General features: G+C 36.4%; 1 protein-coding gene across 1 annotated transcript; it reads left to right on the plus strand.

Annotated features, from left to right (window-relative positions):
• The first annotated feature begins 2,107 nt into the window (after nt 1-2,107).
• On the plus strand, nt 2,108-18,337 carry LOC128867872 (UDP-glycosyltransferase UGT4-like). Its single transcript, XM_054109441.1, has 6 exons — nt 2,108-2,246; nt 11,511-11,672; nt 11,775-11,871; nt 12,000-12,458; nt 17,058-17,536; nt 17,608-18,337. The coding sequence occupies exons 1-6, from the start codon at nt 2,244-2,246 to the stop codon at nt 18,001-18,003; spliced, it is 1,596 nt and encodes a 531-aa protein (XP_053965416.1). The 5' UTR covers nt 2,108-2,243; the 3' UTR covers nt 18,004-18,337.
• The last annotated feature ends 825 nt before the right edge of the window (nt 18,338-19,162 follow it).

Genomic DNA, 19,162 nt, shown 5'->3' on the forward strand with positions numbered 1-19,162 from the left:
CTCGATGGAGTCGAAACGCCTCCCCTTCAGCTTTCTTTTCAGGCGCGGGAACAAGAAGAAGTCCGGAGGGGACAGATCTGGGCTGTAGGGAGGGTGGGGAAGCATCGGAACCCTCATCTTGGATAATGCAGAGGAGGACGGTGTGTGCCGGCGCATTGTCGTGATGAAGGGTCCAATTGTTGACGAGGTCGGGCCGAACCCGGGCGACACGGTTTTTCAGCCGAAGGAGCACTTCTTTGTAAAATGCCGCATTTACAGTGCTTCCTGGAGGTACAAACTGTTTAGCTTTACGCAAAATTTGATCGAGTAACGTTGCTCCAAGGATCGCTGCATTTTCGCCATTGGAAAATCCTAACACACTTTTAAAACAGCTTTCACGCGCGGGGCGATGTTGACTGCACTGCTGTTGCCAGCGAACTGAAACCGGTTTCTAGTGGAAGGGGAAGGTCCAACGATAATTTTTCCCCACCAGCCGATTCGGTTCATGATGCAAAGAATAATGAGATGGCGCCCATCGTGGTCCCGTTACTTTGCGCTCAGCGAATTTGACAACTAGTTACGTGATTTTAGCTTCAGTATGGCCAGATTACCATTTTCGTAACTTGATTTAGCATTTTTTTTTTTGTTATTTTTATTATTTTTTGTCTCGGAGTTTTAGTTCATTCCACATGACATTTTTCTAGCATATTCTAATTAAAAGTAATGTAATGAGCGTGACAAATTGTCTGTAGAATGTGCGTTTTTTTTAAATAAATGTGTTATGCTTATGTACAATTTAATTAGTGACTTTTTTTTGTTAAGCGAAACTCTTTTGTTAAGGGAACGACTTTTTTGCTATATTTGAAGTTATGTAACTAGATAAGGTACTCTTTTTGTAAAAATGTCAGTATGGTTTCTTTAGTATTTTCTGGTATTTTGTTGCTTATTTTTACTATGAATACACCTCTTGATGCTCTATGTCTCACTAAGGATTGATGACCGGAATAAACGATTACACCTCCATGGTTTTAATTCGCATTCAATAAATTCAAAGGCTTTTTAAAATGTGTAAAAAGGTTTTCAATCTTAAGAAGAGTTGAGAGCGGGGCATTTAATATTTTTGCATAGCCTTAAATGGAGCCAAAAATTAAATTTACACTTTCAAATTATCAAATTTTATAGGAGTAAACAAATTTTCATTAGCACTAAAATCTTCTCAGAGTGGCCTTTTTTAAACTTCTTTTGTATAATAATACAGTTTTTTTTTAACCTAAAGTTTCGCTAGCCGTAAATTAAAAACAAAAAGAAACAAACACCAAACTTAAAAATTGTCGCATTTTCGGTATAAAAAAGCACTAAATTTATTGTGAAGAGCAAATGGTTGGCAATACTGCACAACTCAGCAAACGTGACGTCACGTACGCTCTGGTGGGCGCAATCTTGTTTCTATAATTCTTGGATTCGGTTGATTGCTTGGCAGACGCTCCGCGCGGGAAGGCTCATTACTTTTCAATCAAACCTTGTATATATGATCACTCAAGTAGGAGAGAGCCAGATGTCGAACGTTGCCGATCGCGGGGCCGATTGTACGCCTTTGTCGTTCGTTCCGCGCTTTCGCTTGCAGTTCAAAAAAGGTAACGCCGCATGAGCAAGATAACGCCACATGAGCAAGATAACGCCGCATTTTTGGTGCGTGGAGCCGGCTCATCGAATTATAAGACGTTATCACGTCAAAAGAGATGATTAACTATGTCAATATTTACGCATAATATTTATTTTCCATATACCACCAATCACTCATTTCGCAACTGGTAGAATTCTTGCCACTCTTGAACTCGTATGACTGTTAACAGAGCAATTCGGTTCTTCGCTGCAAGGTAATTACTAACAAATAAATCGAAGATTGCAAGCGCGCAAAACATAAAAAGCGTTCATAGTAGGAGTATCACTGCTTCTAAACATATGCATGCAAGTACATAAACACATATGTATTTAGAAACGTTTGCGAACATGCACATACATATTTATATATGTTCGTGCATACATATGACTATAGGTAATTATCAATGAAAAAATTTGCTAAAAATTGCAAAGCAACATGTTGACATTTCAGTTGAAAAGCTGCACTATCGCGTTTAGCAGCATCGCGAAATAGTGAAAAAATTATTAAACCAATAATATAGCAAAAAAAAAAAATATTTTGAAAAAAAATAGCGCACTTGATAAAATTGTAATTGTGCAGAAAATCGTTTTTTGAAACGAACATGGTAATTAATTTTTATAAAAATATTAAAAAAAATATTTTTAGCAAACTAATTAAAAAATTGGTAAAATGTGTATATTCATATTTGTGTATACCTAAAGTGTTGTGTGAATAATAGATATATATAGTATATCGTTCTAGCTGAAATTTTTTGTTCATATAATAAATTCGTTGGAAGCAAGTGAAGTTTTAATTTATGTTTACTTTATAACTTCTAATTGGTAACATTTTTTCTACTTGGTTTTAAAAATATTCATGGGTCATGCAAGTTGCAGTTTATTATTTAACAGTATTTTTTTTTCTTTTTGACAGCTAACGTAGTTCGATAGCGTGTATTTTAAGAGAGTTATGTGAAAAGTGCATAATTTACTAACCAAAACCGTATGCAAATAATTAAATTCCACTACGAAAACGGCCAATATTTCCATAAAGCTAAAGGTCATTAGTATCGTTAAACAGAGTGCCAAATAAATAGCCATTCAAAAGTTTTAATCGATGGGCTCGACAAAATACAGCCAAACCTCTCTATACCGAATCTCAAACAAAAAAAAAAAAAATACAGATAATTACTTCGTTATATGGAAAATGCCTTATTTAGAAAAAGTAAAAAAATGCCTTATGTAGTATATTTCTTTAAAGCGATTAGGTTTACCTTGAACTGAAAAACATTTTTTTACTTTTTCTCTTTAAAAAAATGGCATTAAAAGCAGGAAATAAAAAGTTTGGTATGTTATATTTTATTTCCAAATAAGTACAAAAACTCTGAGTTAATGAAGGAATTTGTCTAAATGTGCGTATAATTTTACTAATTTCTGAATCCTCATCTGAATCTTAAATTATGGAAGTAAAGTTATACACAAATATATTAGCAAAGATCTTGTCTTATTTCAGTTCACCCCAAATATCTTGATTCCAATGCTCTTGTGTAACTTGCGACAATATCTTCCACAGAAATGTGTATTCGCGGAGCCATTTTTTAAAACATGGGTGACCGCACGTCACCAAGATTAGGGACTCCCTTGAATGCGACAATTTTTTCTTGGTAAAAGAAATTACACATAGACGATAAAGAAAAATGGTTCAAATATATTCGTTTTATTTCGAATTTCAAGTTAAGGCTGAAAACATATTTTGTGAGAGAAAAAAATTCGTTTTATGGAATTTCGTTATATGGAGTGTAAAATACACCATAAAAATGCAAAAATACACCTTAAAATGAAAAGGCCACATTCTTAAGGTTGATTCGTCAGAGAGAAGACTTCGATATTCAGACGTTTGTTATAGCGAAGTCTGGCTGTACTTAAAACTCCAGGTTAAGTTCGTCGTGTCATCTTGCAGTCTCACTCAGCAATTTTTCTACAAAAATGAAGCTGGAAACGCACTTATCAGCAATGGAGTGCATTATTGAGATATGTCAACCACCTGTTTCAGACGGATTAACGATATGCAGTTTTGACAAGACGGTGCGGCATGCCACTCAGCCATGGAAATAATAGTTTTGTTGCAGTTGTCTGCACCAGCTTAGATGCCAATTTCGCTCGGCTTAACATCTGTGAACTATTTTTTACGAAGCTATCTCAAAATTAAAGCTTATGTGAATATACCAGAAGAAATTGAATTTTGAAAGAAAGCATTTGGCGTAAAATAGCCCAGAAACGGCTCTAATTATGCCTAAATGTTCTTCTTCTTCTTCTTAATTGGCGCGATAACCGCTTACGCGATTTTGGCCGAGATTAACAAAGCGCGGCAGTCGTTTCTTTCTCGTGCTAACCGGCGCCAATTGGACACACCAAGTGAAGCCAAGTCCTTCTCCACCTGATCTTTCCAACGCAGAGGAGGCCGCCCTCTTCCTCTGCTACCACCAGCTGGTACCGCATCGAATACTTTCAAAGCCGGAGCGTTTGTATCCATTCGGACGACATGACCCAGCCAACGAAGCCGCTGGATCTTTATTCGCTGCGCTATGTCTATGTCGTCGTAAAGCTCATACAGCTCATCGTTCCATCGTCTACGATATTCGCCGTTGCCAACGTGCAAAGGTCCAAAAATCTTACTCAGAATCTTTCTCTCGAACACTCCAACCGTCGCTTCATCGGATGTTGTCATCGTCCAAGCTTCTGCGCCATACGTTAGGACGGGCATGATGAGAGTCTTGTAGAGTGTTAGTTTTGTTCGTCGAGAGAGGACTTTACTGCTCAGTTGCCTACTTAGTCCAAAGTAGCACTTGTTGACAAGAGAGATTCGACGTTGGATTTCAAGGCTGACATTGTTATCGGTGTTAATGCTGGTTCCTAAATACACGAAGTCTTTTACAACCTCAAAATTATAACTGTCAACAGTCACGTGGGTGCCGATACGCGAGTGCGCCGACTGTTTGTTTGAAGACAGGAGGTACTTCGTTTTGTCCTCGTTCATCACCAAACCCATTCGCTTTGCCTCTTTATCCAGTTTGGAGAAGGCAGAACTAACAGCGCGGTTGTTAAGGCCGATGATGTCAATATCATCGATTAAGTTCTGCGGATCGTACGATGCTCTCCAACATCAGGTTAAAGAAGTCACACGACAGCGAGTCACCCTGTCTGAAACCTCGTTTGGTATCAAACGGCTCGGAGAGCTAAATGTTACCGAAATCTTATACAGGGTGGCTGATGAATTTTGCTGCATTAAGAAACTCAAATAACTTTTTTTTTAGTGTATGGAATTCATTTTTTTTTTTTTTCATTAAATTTTATTAAATGTAGCTTAACTAGTTTTAAAAATAATTGAATTTAAATGCCCCCCATGCTCGTTGACACAAGTGCCGCATCTTAGTAAAAAGTTGTTCATTGCTGCTTTGAGAGTTGCGACAGGAATAGCCGCAATTGTTGCCCGAATGGATTGTTTTAGTTCATCCAAATTTGTTGGCTTTGTTTTATAAACTTCTTGTTTACATAAACCCCACAAGAAAAAGTCAGGTGCAGTAAGATCAGGCGACCTGGGAGTCCAACGAAATTCGGAGTTTCTTGAAATCAGTTTATTGGGAAATTTTCGTCGCAACTCTGTCATAACAGTCTGGGCTATGTGAGACGTTGCCCCTTCTTGTTGAAACCACACAGAGTTGAAAGGAATTCTCTTTCGGCGTAGTTCTGGATAGAAAAATTCTTTCAGCATTTTCAAATAACGGTCTCCAGTAACCGTAACGGTGTGACCATTTTCTTCAAAAAAATAAGGCCCGACAATACAGCGTGAAGAAACCGCACACCACACTGTCACGCGAAGAGGATGCAATTCCGTCTCGTGGAGTATCTGTGGGTTAGAAGTACTCCATATTCGACAATTTTGTTTGTTCACATTGCCGTTTAAATCGAAATGGGCCTCATCAGACATGAAAAGGCAGTTTAACATGTTTTGGTCTTCTTCCACCATTTGCAGGATCTTCTGGCAAAATTCCAAGCGAATCGGCAAGTCTGCTGCATTCAGTTTGTTAACCATTTGAATTTTGTAGGGAAATAAGTCTAAATCTTTGTTTGTCTAAAGTCTAAATTATTGTTTGCAAAGACTGTCGGCTGACACCAAGTTGAGCAGATAAGCTTCTTGTTGAAACCCTTGGATTGCTTTGTATAGCTGCAGCTACAGCAGCGATCGTTTCCTCCGTCCGAACTGGTGGGTTTCGATGATAAGGCCTTCTTGCGACTGTTCCTTGCTCAGCAAAATTATTCACCAGTCTCATTATGGTCCGTCTGCTCGGGGGATCGCCGCCAAACATCCGCCTGTACTCTCTCTGTACCAAAACTACGGACTCCAGTGCGTGATAGCGGCGGACTATCCAAATTCTTGTTTGCGTGTCCCAGTTATCCATTTTAATAAATTTTAAAGATCAATCTGCAAATTAAAACAAAAATGGAACAGATAACTTAAAAAGAAAAAAAGTTATTCAATTTTTTTTTGGTAGCGGCTTTCATCAGCCACCCTGTATAAAAATCGACATTTGCAAGCGTTTAAAAGTGAGAAATTTGATTTATATACATGAATATTAGTCATAAATTGTAGATTCTAGATTTAATACACAGGTAATGAATTCCGTTTATAGACTTGCATATTCGAATCAAAAGTGCATAAAAATATAAATATTACATATAACACTCCGTGCCAAAATAGTAGCACATCAACATTTTGACCAAATTTAATTTCTTTATTATTTTTTGTTTCGTCATCATTATTTTTACATAAAAGTATAGCTCTCTGTTTGAGTTAAACAAAACTATATAAAACGAATTTTAAAAGTGTATGGAGAAATTAGAAAAAATTCCTCAACTTTCCATCCCAGTTCCGCAGTTTTTAACTAGGATTTCTAGAAAGATTTCTTTCTACAAAACTTTTTTGCTTGACAGTGTTGCGCTTTTTCTCTAAATAAAAGAAAAATGTCATGCATTCATCATATAAAGTATACATTATATGGAGAAAATTATAAGGAAAAAATTAAAAAAAATTAGAGAATATTGTTCAAAAACTTGAAACTTGCTCTTAATTGCACTAAAATTTAATAAGCTATAAAATGGCATGGCAAAGAGCTTTTTAGAAATCCTTATTAAAAACCATAGAATTGCATTTTTGGAGTTTTTCTAATCTTCCCAAAAAATTTAAAAGCTGTATTTATATGGTTTTTATTAGACAATAAGCCATAATTTTATTCAAATTAAAAAAAAAAGAAAAGGAGTCAAAATTGGTTAAAATATTGATGTGCTACCGTTTTGCTGCAGTTTTCATTTGGGCAATCCACGAGCCTTTTTGTGAAATATTACGATCAATCATCTTTGTGCTCCATTACTTCCTAGGTTAAACCACGCTGGTAAAGCAAGGTGGTATCGGTAGTGCAGCTGATTTATTGGGTTGGGAATAAGTTCGTAGCGTTTCCACCGAAGTCTTTTATTTAAACAAAAAATAATAATTATATAAATAAGCTAGTTAATTATATATTCGCCATTGCTGTGTACAAACTCGTCTCCCTCTTGGTAAAGATAGTAATCGATCGGTGCAAGCTCGAGCTCTTGGAGTGCGGCTGTGACGACTTGTGCAACATGGGGTCTGGCGTTGTCGTGAAGGAGTATGGTTTGACCATGTCGATCAGGCCTTTTCAGTCACTCGGTTTCGCTGGGCAATGTACAGCTCCTTGTTGACCTTGGCATTCTTTTCGAGTATATCCCAGTGCACCATGCACTCCCAATTCCACTAAATACATATAATGATCTTCTTTGGATGAAAATCCATTCATTCTCGGCTTTGGAGTATCTCCTGGAGCCACCCACTCCTTTCATTGCTTCATATTGATGTATAGCGACCATTTCCCATCTCCTTTGACGATTCGGTACAAAATGCGTTGTTTATGACCGCGTGTTGCTCGATGGCGGACGAGATACTGAGAATCAATGTGAAAGCGACTTTCTTGTGTTTTTGTTCGTTGACCTCCTGGGTGCCTACCCAGGTTTCCAATTTTTCGGTAAAGTCGTAATTTTTGAACTTTGCAAACCTCAGAAACCTTGTAAACCATCACTCTTCGGGAAATACTTTTATGCTCAAGAATATTATGACTTCAATTTAACAAGGGTTGCTTCGGATTCGTGATACACTACGTATAAAAAATTCCATAATGCTTCTCTTTCGGTCCGACTAAATGGAGTTTAATACAAATAGTTATCTTCCCTCAAAGCAGGTTTGAAATAAAAACCAACAAAATTGGCAATTAAGCACTTCCAAGATTCACCTCCCCTCCCATGCAGTGTCCGGCAACACGATTTAGTGTCCTTTATTTAATTGAAAAAACAAAAAATCTTTAAAAAATGGTAAAACGAATTTTCATTTCAATTATATCGGAGCCAAGGTCTTGACCCTGAATGGCCAAGAATAATTAAGTGGCGTGCCAATACTTGCAAAATGCTATTAATACGCATTCGCAAATCTTTTTGCTGGCTCTTTTACTTGCACACATTCGTACGTATACACACATAGACCAGTTTGTTTGTACTCAAATAGGTTTTTTATGTAATTGTATATAAAATACATTTAAATAACAAAAAGTATAGGCACAAATGCTTGCACATATGTATATTTGTGTATGTCAATAAATTAATTAATTTCAAAAAGCAACAACACGGAATCCTATACCATGAAAATTTCAATATCAATTGCATATGAATTTTATTACTTATATACGTATGTATGTATGTACTTGCAGAGGTGGTCATACTAATAGAGCAGCTTTGCAAAGTTCTTCTATTTATTTAATTTTCTTATATATTTTTATAAATATGTAGGTTACACTACAGCAAAAAAAGCAAGAAAATTAAAAAAAATTACAACAAATACTAAGAACAATATCAGCAGCGCCATGGTACATTAAAAACACAAACATACATAGCGATCTTTAAATACTCATTGACGATGATGAACTTAAAAAGAACAGAGAAAAATATCTCAAAAAAATTGCAGACCTACCCGAATCTACTTGCTACTGCTCTCGCGCACACAATCGACTTTTACAACGAAAAGATCGCCTTGCGATAGTAGGGGATACGTAGACGAAAACGATTCCACGCAGTGGACTAGTAAGCAGATAATTTAGATTAAGCTTTAAAACTTAACTTAGGCACAACAGGGTTTTGTCAAGCGATTCAATAAAAAGAATTGAATCAAAATGACGAACCTTTTACATAAACTTTTTAGGTTTGCAGTTTTATAGCGGATGTAGGCGAATGAGTTGGTGCATGACTGCCATTTAGAAATGCATAGGGTCGGAATCCCGGACACGAAACACCAAATGATAGAAACAGTTTTTTTAGGCAGGCAATAGCAAACCTCTAAACATATTTCTGCCATGAAAAAGCTCCTAATAGAAAGGCAGCTGCCGTTCGGAGGGGGCGTCATACCGTAAGTCCTTTCATTTGTGGAACATCAACATGACACATACCACAAATGGTTAGCAAGAGGAGCTCGGCCAAACACCTAATGAAGGATATAAGCACCAATTATATCCCACCTTAAAAAATTCCCACTTCAAGGCCACGCAACGTGTTGGACATTTTCGTTCCGCGAGAGAGAAAAAAGATATAACGTAGAGGAAAAGAAGATAGAGAACTATACGTTAAATATATCTTAGATACACTTTAGGCTATTTTTCCTGAGTTTTTCCTTGTGGTTGCTAATTTCTAGTGAGAAATAACACTGCATACTTTTTGGTGGTTGTTTGTTGGTGCAAACTTGGAGAAAATATATTTTTGGTACCTACTTTTTGGCGTTATATTTCCTTGGTGCCTACCGTTTGGGGCGGTCTTTAGTCCCAATTTGTTTGGCATTTTTTTTTTTGGGCCTACCTTTTGGCGCTTATTTCCGTTTCCTGGCTAGTACTTGTGAGTACTATAAACTGCTATCCATTCCGACGTCGGATTTATTGGTATTGCCTTGCGGTAATTTGTGCCGTTGCTGCGGTCCTGGAATCGCTGCGTTTGTGAGGGTGATAAACGCTCGTAGTAGTGCGCGTTGTTGCCACGGATTGTGTCCGGTGTTTACCTACACCGGTCGACCCTTCTCCGCTTTTGGTAAATTTTGTCTATTTGTATTCTCTGCAACTCTTGTGAACTTATTCAAATATATATTCTTTGTTTCTCTCCCTCCCTCTCTCTCTCATTCTCTCTCGGGTCTCTCCCTCTTTCTTTGTCTGCCTTGAAAGTTTCACTTCTGTTATGTGTACTACGATACACGCCCTTTTTTGTTTTTTGATAATTGATAATTTGATAATTTTTTGTAGTCAAAACTTTGAATAATGTCACTGAGCTATTATTGTGATTGGGAACCTATCTTTAGCTTCAATGCCATAGGAGTGGTAGCCATTTTTGTTTGTAGCTTTCTTTAGCATGAACGTATTTCTCAAAAAGAGTACTTCTTTCAAGACGGAAGTCCTACACGCTGAAGAACCTACTCGATTGATAACCAATAAAATTGTCTAGAGATAATACACTCGTATAAGATTTTTGGATTTCTTTAACAAAACATAAAAAAACCGAGATAAATATAAAAAATGCGATATATTTTGAGTCATACAATGTTTCAAAATAATCAGGTCACACTATATCGCGATTTAAAGGTAAAATTTTATTTCAAGAAAAGTTTGTTGGCAATTTTGTCTCTGGTTTTTTTTTCTGATCCGGCATTTCAAAATGCAGTTAAATAAATAAAATTCCATACGATCTTCAGTACCGCCACGACGACGGTGTATTGAATGCAACCGTATAGCGCTGATTCCAGCGCTTTTGGTCAGGCAATAAGGCATCAGAGGTGAGGCGCGATGTGATAAGTCAATCGTCAAAAAGTTTAAAAATTCATGGAAACATGGTATATAAACGCTCATTACATTGCTGAATTCGGCTGGCCACATCCTTTGAGTGATTTTGCGTGATGCTAGTGATACACAGAATGTGACCATAAAGTATTTGAGGTCGGCAACAAAACATCCTGTATATTCACGTGACACAAACGTTTACTTAAGGGGTCCCGGTGGGCTAAGGCTCGAAAATTTGGGGTATTTTTTTGAATTTTTTTTTTACAATAAAAAAATGAAAACCGATATTTAAAATTTTTAGGCTTTTTATTTAACTTCTTTAACATACAAAAATTAAAAAAAAATATATATATTTTTTTTTTAACTTGAATGATTTTAAAAATAGCGCTCAAATTGACCCTCCCGAAAAATTGGACCTGGACGTTGTTGTCATTTTGACTCTTCTATTTATCTGAGACACAAAAACCTAAAAAAATTATTAATTAGGATGACTGTAGCTATGCCCCAATGTACTAGAAAAAAAAATTGACAAAATGACGCGGTTTTGAATTTGACTCTCTAAAAATGTTTTTTTTAGTTTTTAAATCAAAAAAATACGAAATAATTGAAATAAAAATAAGATTCTGGTACGGGATTTTTTGTTTTTGACAATACCAGCGCGAAAAAAATCGTTTCGAGATAAATAAGTTTAAAGTTTGAGGTACAGTAGCGCTTTCTACCTATACTTTCGAAATATCAAAAAATCGATTTTTTCAAGTTTCACCGGGACCGTTAAACTCTCTTTAGGTATTAGCTGAACTATTCAATTATTGACCTCTTATGCAATTAGCATGATTTGAAAAAAAAAATCAAAAAAAGAAATAATAATGAAATCGTTTTAGCTTTTATATAAGTCATTAATTACTTTTTATTTACTATATATTTATTTATATATTTGCTCACTAACTTTCGTTTCAGCATTCGAAAACTCTTCTTACTCTGCTTGTACTGGCTGCATTACTGGCATCAGCACCCTCCATCGATGGCGCTAAAATACTTGCAGTTTACGCATATCCCGGCAAAAGTCATTTTATGATGCATCGTGTGCTGATAAGCGAGCTGGTGAAAAATGGGCATGAGGTAGGCATCAAGAAAACAACAAAATGTAAATATGTTTCTATTTTCCCCTCAACTGAAAACTTTCGCTTTTAATTTGCATAATAAACATTTGCATGCGATTAGGTTACGATGATAACAGCTTATACGATGACGTCACTCAATCTGGGCAGCAACTACACAGAGATACTCATCGAACCGGTTTATGATTACTTGAAGGATAGTGAGTTGTGTTAATTGAAACAATGATTCATCAGAACATACATACACATATACATACAGACATACTTGCCAATGCTGTCTCAGTTTAATGTCTTTTAAAATGTATGTCAATATTTGTCCCACTTACAGTACAAACAAGTTCTGGCGTCAATTCGATATTTGATATGTCAAAGGACGTGTCTGGCTTTTTGATAATGATTAAATCATTATGCATAGCCAGCACTGAGCACGCGCTCAAACAGCCCAAAGTGCAGGACATCATCAATGCCAAACAGACCGAAGGTGTCTACGATTTGCTGTTGGTCGAACAATTCTATCAAGAAGCATTTTTAGCATTGGCTCATATCTACAATATACCAGTAATCAGTACAGCGACATTTGCTAAAGAACATTATATGAGTCAGATGTTTGGTCTTATAACACCTTGGTCATATGTGCCACACGGTTCGCTACCCCTCACAGATCAAATGAGTTTTTGGGAGCGTGTACAAAATGTCTATAACTCACTTTACACCGATTTCAATCGAGAATTTCAGTATTTTCCTATGGTGGATGCGATGGTCGAGAAATATTTTGGACATCTACCAAGTGAGTAATCATATGCATATACTATACTATAGCTGTATATTCTGTAGCTATAAGCACTATATATTTAGAGTCAGAGTAGTCAAGACTCCTGTAACTTATGAGAAAATGCGACTTCAACTCTGCGATCGTAAATGCAAGATATAGGTAAATATTACTGAGAGTAAAACAAAAACAATTTTTCGACTAGAGGGAAATGTAAATATCAAAACATTAGGAGCAACAAAATGTTAAAAAGTTCTCGCCAGTCTATAATTAAATGAACCTTATACAATTTTTCATGACAATTTTATTCTTCTTACACGAATTCCTACATATATTTATTAATTATTTTTTCCTTATTCATTATTATTTACAGTGTAAGTAAATTTAATTGCATGACAAAATCAAACTTTGTTCTTAAAAGAAGTCAACAGATTCTGGTATGTGCCAAAAAAAAAAATGTGCGTGTATTGACTATTTGAAAATCTAAATTTTATTTTATACGTGGGTTTCCATCCTTTTACACATTCTTATGGTAAATCGGCATAGAAACTATGTGATTCTTACATTTTACATATATGAGGTTTTTAACAATTATATGTAGAAAATCACAAATAATATTTTCATTGAACATTTTAACCCGCTATCTCCTCAATGGATGGTTATGGATGCCGGAAAGGGCCAAAAATACTTATAGCAGAGGAATATAGTGACTTAAACCGTACTAGATAAATATTTGTCCTCAAATTCTACATTCTTTTTTTTCTAGTCTCTTAATACAGCAAAGCTCAAAATTTACTTTAAAGTCGCGAAATAAGTAAAACAAATTGAATGCACAGTAACGAAATTAACTCTTATATTTACCCTGCCGTATTCATCATAAATTAAAAGTGGTTTATAGGCTCTTCACTATAAATAGCGGTTTATATGCTCTCAAATTGTTCATCCGATAAAGATAACTTTTTCTTGAGTTGGAAGATTTACGAGTTTATTCACAACCTACTATGCCGTACTGGGGTTGAGATATTTGTAGAAATCGTATTTATGGTCCGATTTGGAAATCATATTCGGAATATATGAAGAACTTTTTCATGACAGAAATTCACTCGGAGGTTCGCCATTACCTGCCGAAGAGCGATCGCTATTAGAAAAACTTTTTCTATCGTTCGATATTCCTTGCTCGGAGACTCAAAGCCTTTCGAAAGGCAGTCACTCACCAACCCATTCAGCTATGACGGCCTCAAAAAACCAAAATCTATCTGCTGTTCGAAGTCGGTTTAAAACTGGTGGCGCCATGGTCGAGGTATTCCGAAAAATCTTGCTTATCTTATTAATGAGCCGTTTTATCAAAGCACAGAATGCTTACATGCTTTCGTTAGACTTCCAATTTCTCCATCGTATTCGCCGACTTCGTTCTCAATTGGACGCGGTAGGTGGTTTGAGGAGAGAAAACTCAAAGATATCGCACCCTAAATACAAAAGGGTCACAACTCAAAATGTACTTCTGCTCAAATATGAACGAGACGTTATCAATAAAACGGTCCGCGGATGACATATGGCAAAAATAAATTTTTTGTTTTTTGGTAGGACTGTTATAAGCTTACATGGCAAATTTCAGCGTGATAAGTCACATAGTTTGTTTTCTGTGCTACTGTAAACAAGTCAAGCTCGAGTGTGGAAAATTTTGAATTGTGCCCCTTTTGTATTTAGGGTGCGATATATCCGGTAGCGAATGAATAAGGGACTGGTAATTTAAAGGCTCGTTCAGAATTGGGGGCATTAATAAGAAAATGAGAGGGGTTGGTTTTTCTTCCTCATCATTATCACTTTCTAGACCTACGTTAAATCAAAAGTTAGATCAGTAATATCATTACCTTTCAAGGCATCATCTACAACAAATTTATTTTTATCATCAAGGCTGAAAGTATTAAAACGATCTCTTCCTAAATAAGTCTATATGTACATACATATGTTTCTCCAATAAGTTTTTGGATGAAATACAAAGCGCACAACTTCAAAATCTCATAAAAATAATCTGCATAAAAAGAGACCTTATATGGTGGTGTTTGCGTATGCAGAGATTTTTGGCACACCTTAAATACTGATTTGTTGCGAGTACTTGTTCCTCAAGTTATTTTTTTTTTTATATTAATATATTCGTTTTTGCTGCTTTGATAGACAATATTGATTGCCACTGTCAGTTATCAAAGAAGTCATAAATCTACACTGGTGGCAAAAAATAGTATGCTTTCGTATGCATTCAATCGTTTATATTCCCAATATGAATGCACGGATGATGAACTGTTGTGTACACGTTTTCTTGTACTGATCTCGTGTTCTTGGCAACTATACAAACATCCAGCTTTCCGATAAAAAATAAGAGAAAACATGATAGATACATTTAAAGAGCAAATTAAACTTGGAAAAAAATAAACTTCTCTTAATATCAATATTATTTATATTCAAAACAAAAAAGTCAATTTAACTTAAAGAAGTTTTGAAACTAACATTTTCTTCTTAATAATTAATTGCTGAATAATTGCGGCGCACCTTCGGGGCAACGAATTCCTCAGAGTTCACACTGTTCCTTCGCTATGGATTGCCAAATTAGCTGAACTTTTCGCCAAAAGCGCATTTTATTAGCTGGCCTCGGCATTTTAAAGATCTCCCGCTGGAGGAATGTGAGCTCCATAATTTCTGAATAGAATTCAGACCTGGTCTCTGGAAGGGTATTTCCAGTATGCGAGTTCCTTCATTTTCCTTCGAATTCAGCCATTTTTTTTTTTTTTTTTGGTCGAAGCAGCCGAGTCACAATCAATCTGGTATAATAGTTGAACAACATATCGATGGTTTTCGAGAAAAGTGACACAATTCAAAAATACAAAATACTGAGATGGGTCTGTTTTCTAGATAAGTGACGCGCCAATTCGATCACCTGACAAAACGACACTAACGCCATCTCTCAGAATTGCTTCAAGATTCGCTTATGACGCTTTTCCAGATAAAAATATATAAACTCTGTAGTTGATTTTTGCTTTTAACGGCAAATTTCCGAATTTGAGTTAATTTTGAGTTGTGTCGCTTTTCTCGAAAACCATCGATATCATGAAAAACATGGATGATATCCAGATGGAATTTACGGATGATATGTAGATTACCTGGTTTGGCCTTCAACTCTGGTGAAAAACGAAATTGAGTGAGTAACTTCGGCTGCCACGTCACCGGATACTCGGCAGTAGAATTCTGCCCGCTCATTTCACACATATTCACACACACATCCAATCAGTCGTTGTTTAAACGGCAATGAAGTACCATAAGCGAAGACTGTGTTGATTTATTTCTTATATCACCAACACACACTCCATTTGTTCATAAACAAACCGTTGTAATGCCCCATGTAACGTCAGCCAATCAGCTGATTCTATCAAATTTGGGTGTTTTGGTGTTTGACCGAGCTCCTCTTCCTATTAGTGGCGTGCGTCTTGATGTTGTTCCACAAATGGAGGGACCTATAGTTTCAAGCCGACTCCGAACGGCAGATTTTTTTTGTTTTGTTTTTTTTAAGTGAGGAGCTTTTTCATGGCAGAAATACACTCGGAGGTTTGACATTGCCTGCTGAGGGCCGACCGCTATTAGAAAAAAACTTTTTCTTAAATTTGGTGTTTCACCGAGATTCGAACCTACGTTCTCTCGGAATTCCGAATGGTAGTCACGCACCAATCCATTCGGTTACGGTGACCGTTGATTTGCTGACGTGTAAACTGAATTGTGGTGCTGATATGCGAAAAAATCAGCACAATCATTACTTAGTAGCCGTGTGAAAGACGGCTTCTGCTACCGAATACCCTATGCCGTCAGTAGAAGTTACTCCCACAATTTTGATTTGAATGTTCAAAACTTGCGAACGAGTTTTCCCGTTTTCATGTTTTTTATGTTCACATGTCTTTGCGGAAAGAACTGATTCGTGACACCTTCCTTCCATCATTAACAAATAACCGCGGGATGTACGGCAAATAGTGCATTGAAATAATTTACCTTTTCGTCAAGTGATGTTCGTACGATACTCAATTTGATCGACTTTTTGTCATCTGACAACTTTGTCGTCATCTGACAACTTTGTCGTCTGTCGAATTGAGTGTACGTAGACCTAAAAATCCAGTCAAAACGCAATAAAAAATCTGAAGAATCCCCATTTCCATTTAAATGCTTTTCACTGACGATTTCTTAACATTTTTAATGATATTACTCACTTTTTCGATGCTTTCTGGGGATAATTTAATCTTTAGAAATGGCAAAACCAGCAAATTTTAAGCTTCTAAGCTTTTATCTAACCATTTGAAATCGCGTTGGCCACTTGTATGTTGGTGATCTCGAATAATTAGGGCCGCTATTTTAAGTATTTCAAGGTAGTTATTATATTTTTTTTTAATTTTAAGAAATATATTTCTCACTTGGAATTTACCGAGATTTTTCTTCGTAACTGGCAGGAATGGATTTAATTTAATAAATAATTTTATATTTAATAAGAAAATGTAATAGAATAATTTTATAATCTTGTATTATATTCTAATATTAACTATATATTCAAAACATTTTTTATTTCATTTTTTCAATTCACAGTCAAATTCCCAAGCGTTTCAGCAATGGAGAAGAATCTCTCTGCCATATTAATCAATAATCATACACCGTTATCTACGGCAGGCCCAACTATGGACAATATGATCAATGTTGGGGGCATGCACATTTATCCACCGAACCCACTTCCCACGGAACTTCAGTCGTTCTTAGATGGCGCAGAAAACGGTGCCATCTACTTTAGTTTGGGCAGCCAGGTGGAGAGCAAAGATATGCCGGCGGAAAGATTGCGAATTTTCCTCGATGTATTTCGCAACATGAAGCAACGAGTTTTGTGGAAATTTGAAAATGAAAGCGTAATTAATTTACCAGCAAATGTTATGGTGAAAAAATGGTTGCCACAAAGCGATATTCTAGCACATCCTAATGTGCGAGTATTCGTAACCCACGGCGGCCAGCTGGGCACGCAGGAAGGTGTGCATTATGCCGTGCCAATGCTGGGACTGCCATTCTATTGTGACCAGGTAAAAATAATAAATATAAGTAAATATTCAAAGGTAACATAACTCAAACACAAATCTTTGACCCTCAATAGCACTTGAATTTGAAGAAGGCTGAGTTTGGTGGTTATGCCATTACTTTGGATTTCCACACGCTTACACGTGATGATTTGAAGAATGGTCTGCAGCAGTTGCTCTACAACTCCACCTATCGTGACACTATCAAACGGATCTCGCGAATTTTCCACGATCGTCCCATGGGTCCACGTGAGACAACGCTCTACTGGATCGAATATGTGATACGGCACAAGGGGGCTCGTCATTTGCGCGCTGCTGGTTTGGATTTGAAATGGTACCAATTCTATTTGGTGGATGTCGTTGTTTCATTCATGGCAGCGGTTATTTTAACGCTGAGCTTGGGTTTTTTGATAGTGCGCTGGATTTACCGCAATCTCAGTTGTTGGCAAGCAATTAAACAAAAGACTCAATAATGAATGATTTTCATAAATTTTAAATATTATACAACAATTATGAATAGGTTTAGATTTAAAAGTAGCACAATATTTAATTTATATTTTATTAAGAGACGTTACTATTTATTAGGAAAATTTTTTGCAATTTATTTGGTACTAAATATATCAGGAATTTTCTCATTCACAGTGTAAATGTCCATATTGAATACTTAAGGTATGTAGCATATAGTTACTCATTACATCGTCCTCTTCTTAATTGGCAAAGTTATGAAATAGCCGACTTTAACTGAATTTATAGTGACAAAGCACGCCAGTCTATGTTTCGTTCTCCTGCTAATGACGCTAATTAAAAATATTAAACAGAAGAGGTAAATTTTTTTCTTCGCATGGAGACAATTTAATAACTGCATAATTCAAATACTTTAAACACGTTTTTGTGGCATTAGATATTCCTAGATGACGCTCTCCGATTGGTTAATGACAACTAACAAATATTATCTGAACCCAAATGGTGGCTAAACACAATCGTCTTGGAACATAAAATGCCACCTGTGCGCATTTTGCCTATTTGTTTTATGCTTATTTTATTTGAGTAGAATCGTCTGATGATTTTGTGAACTACTCCAAAAATTTGAGTCCAATTAACGCATCCCATTAATTGACATTCTAAATTTCAAAAAGGCGATCTTTCACAATGCACTAATCATTGCCCGTTGTAAATAAGCGAGTACCCCACATCAATATTTCGTGAAGAACAGGCAGGTTTCAGGCGGCACCGATCATGTGTTGACCACGTAAGCAGGCTTCGGGTAATAGTAGAACAAAGCGCGGATTATCGTTCTCCACTTTATCTAATATTTAATAAGTTTGCTAAGGCAATCGATAATCCTCGACACGATGCTATTTGGGCTATTTGGGCTGCACTCCGATGTATCCGATGCATCCCCCGACGATGCATACAACGACGCAAGCTGCCGAATTCTACATGAAGAATAAATAAGCGATCCAATTATCATAAAATCTGGAGTTAAAAAAGGCTACCTGCTCTCTCCAACTCTCTTTAACATTGTCCTAGACGTCATCGTAAGTCAAGTTCTAGTTAATAAGGCTCTATGGAGGCATCACTTCAGGTCTCCGTTGATTCTTAAACGACCTACGACGAATCTATATCGACAGT

This window comes from Anastrepha ludens, chromosome 6 (genome assembly GCF_028408465.1).
Source record: "Anastrepha ludens isolate Willacy chromosome 6, idAnaLude1.1, whole genome shotgun sequence".
NCBI classification, from domain to species: Eukaryota; Metazoa; Arthropoda; class Insecta; order Diptera; family Tephritidae; genus Anastrepha; species Anastrepha ludens.

Excerpts from the sequence above, each read along its gene's own strand:
- LOC128867872 (XM_054109441.1), top strand. Across the intron at positions 11,673-11,774 it reads TGGTGAAAAATGGGCATGAG|GTTACGATGATAACAGCTTA; the intron begins GTAGGCATCAAG and ends GCATGCGATTAG. Across the intron at positions 17,537-17,607 it reads TGCCATTCTATTGTGACCAG|CACTTGAATTTGAAGAAGGC; the intron begins GTAAAAATAATA and ends GACCCTCAATAG.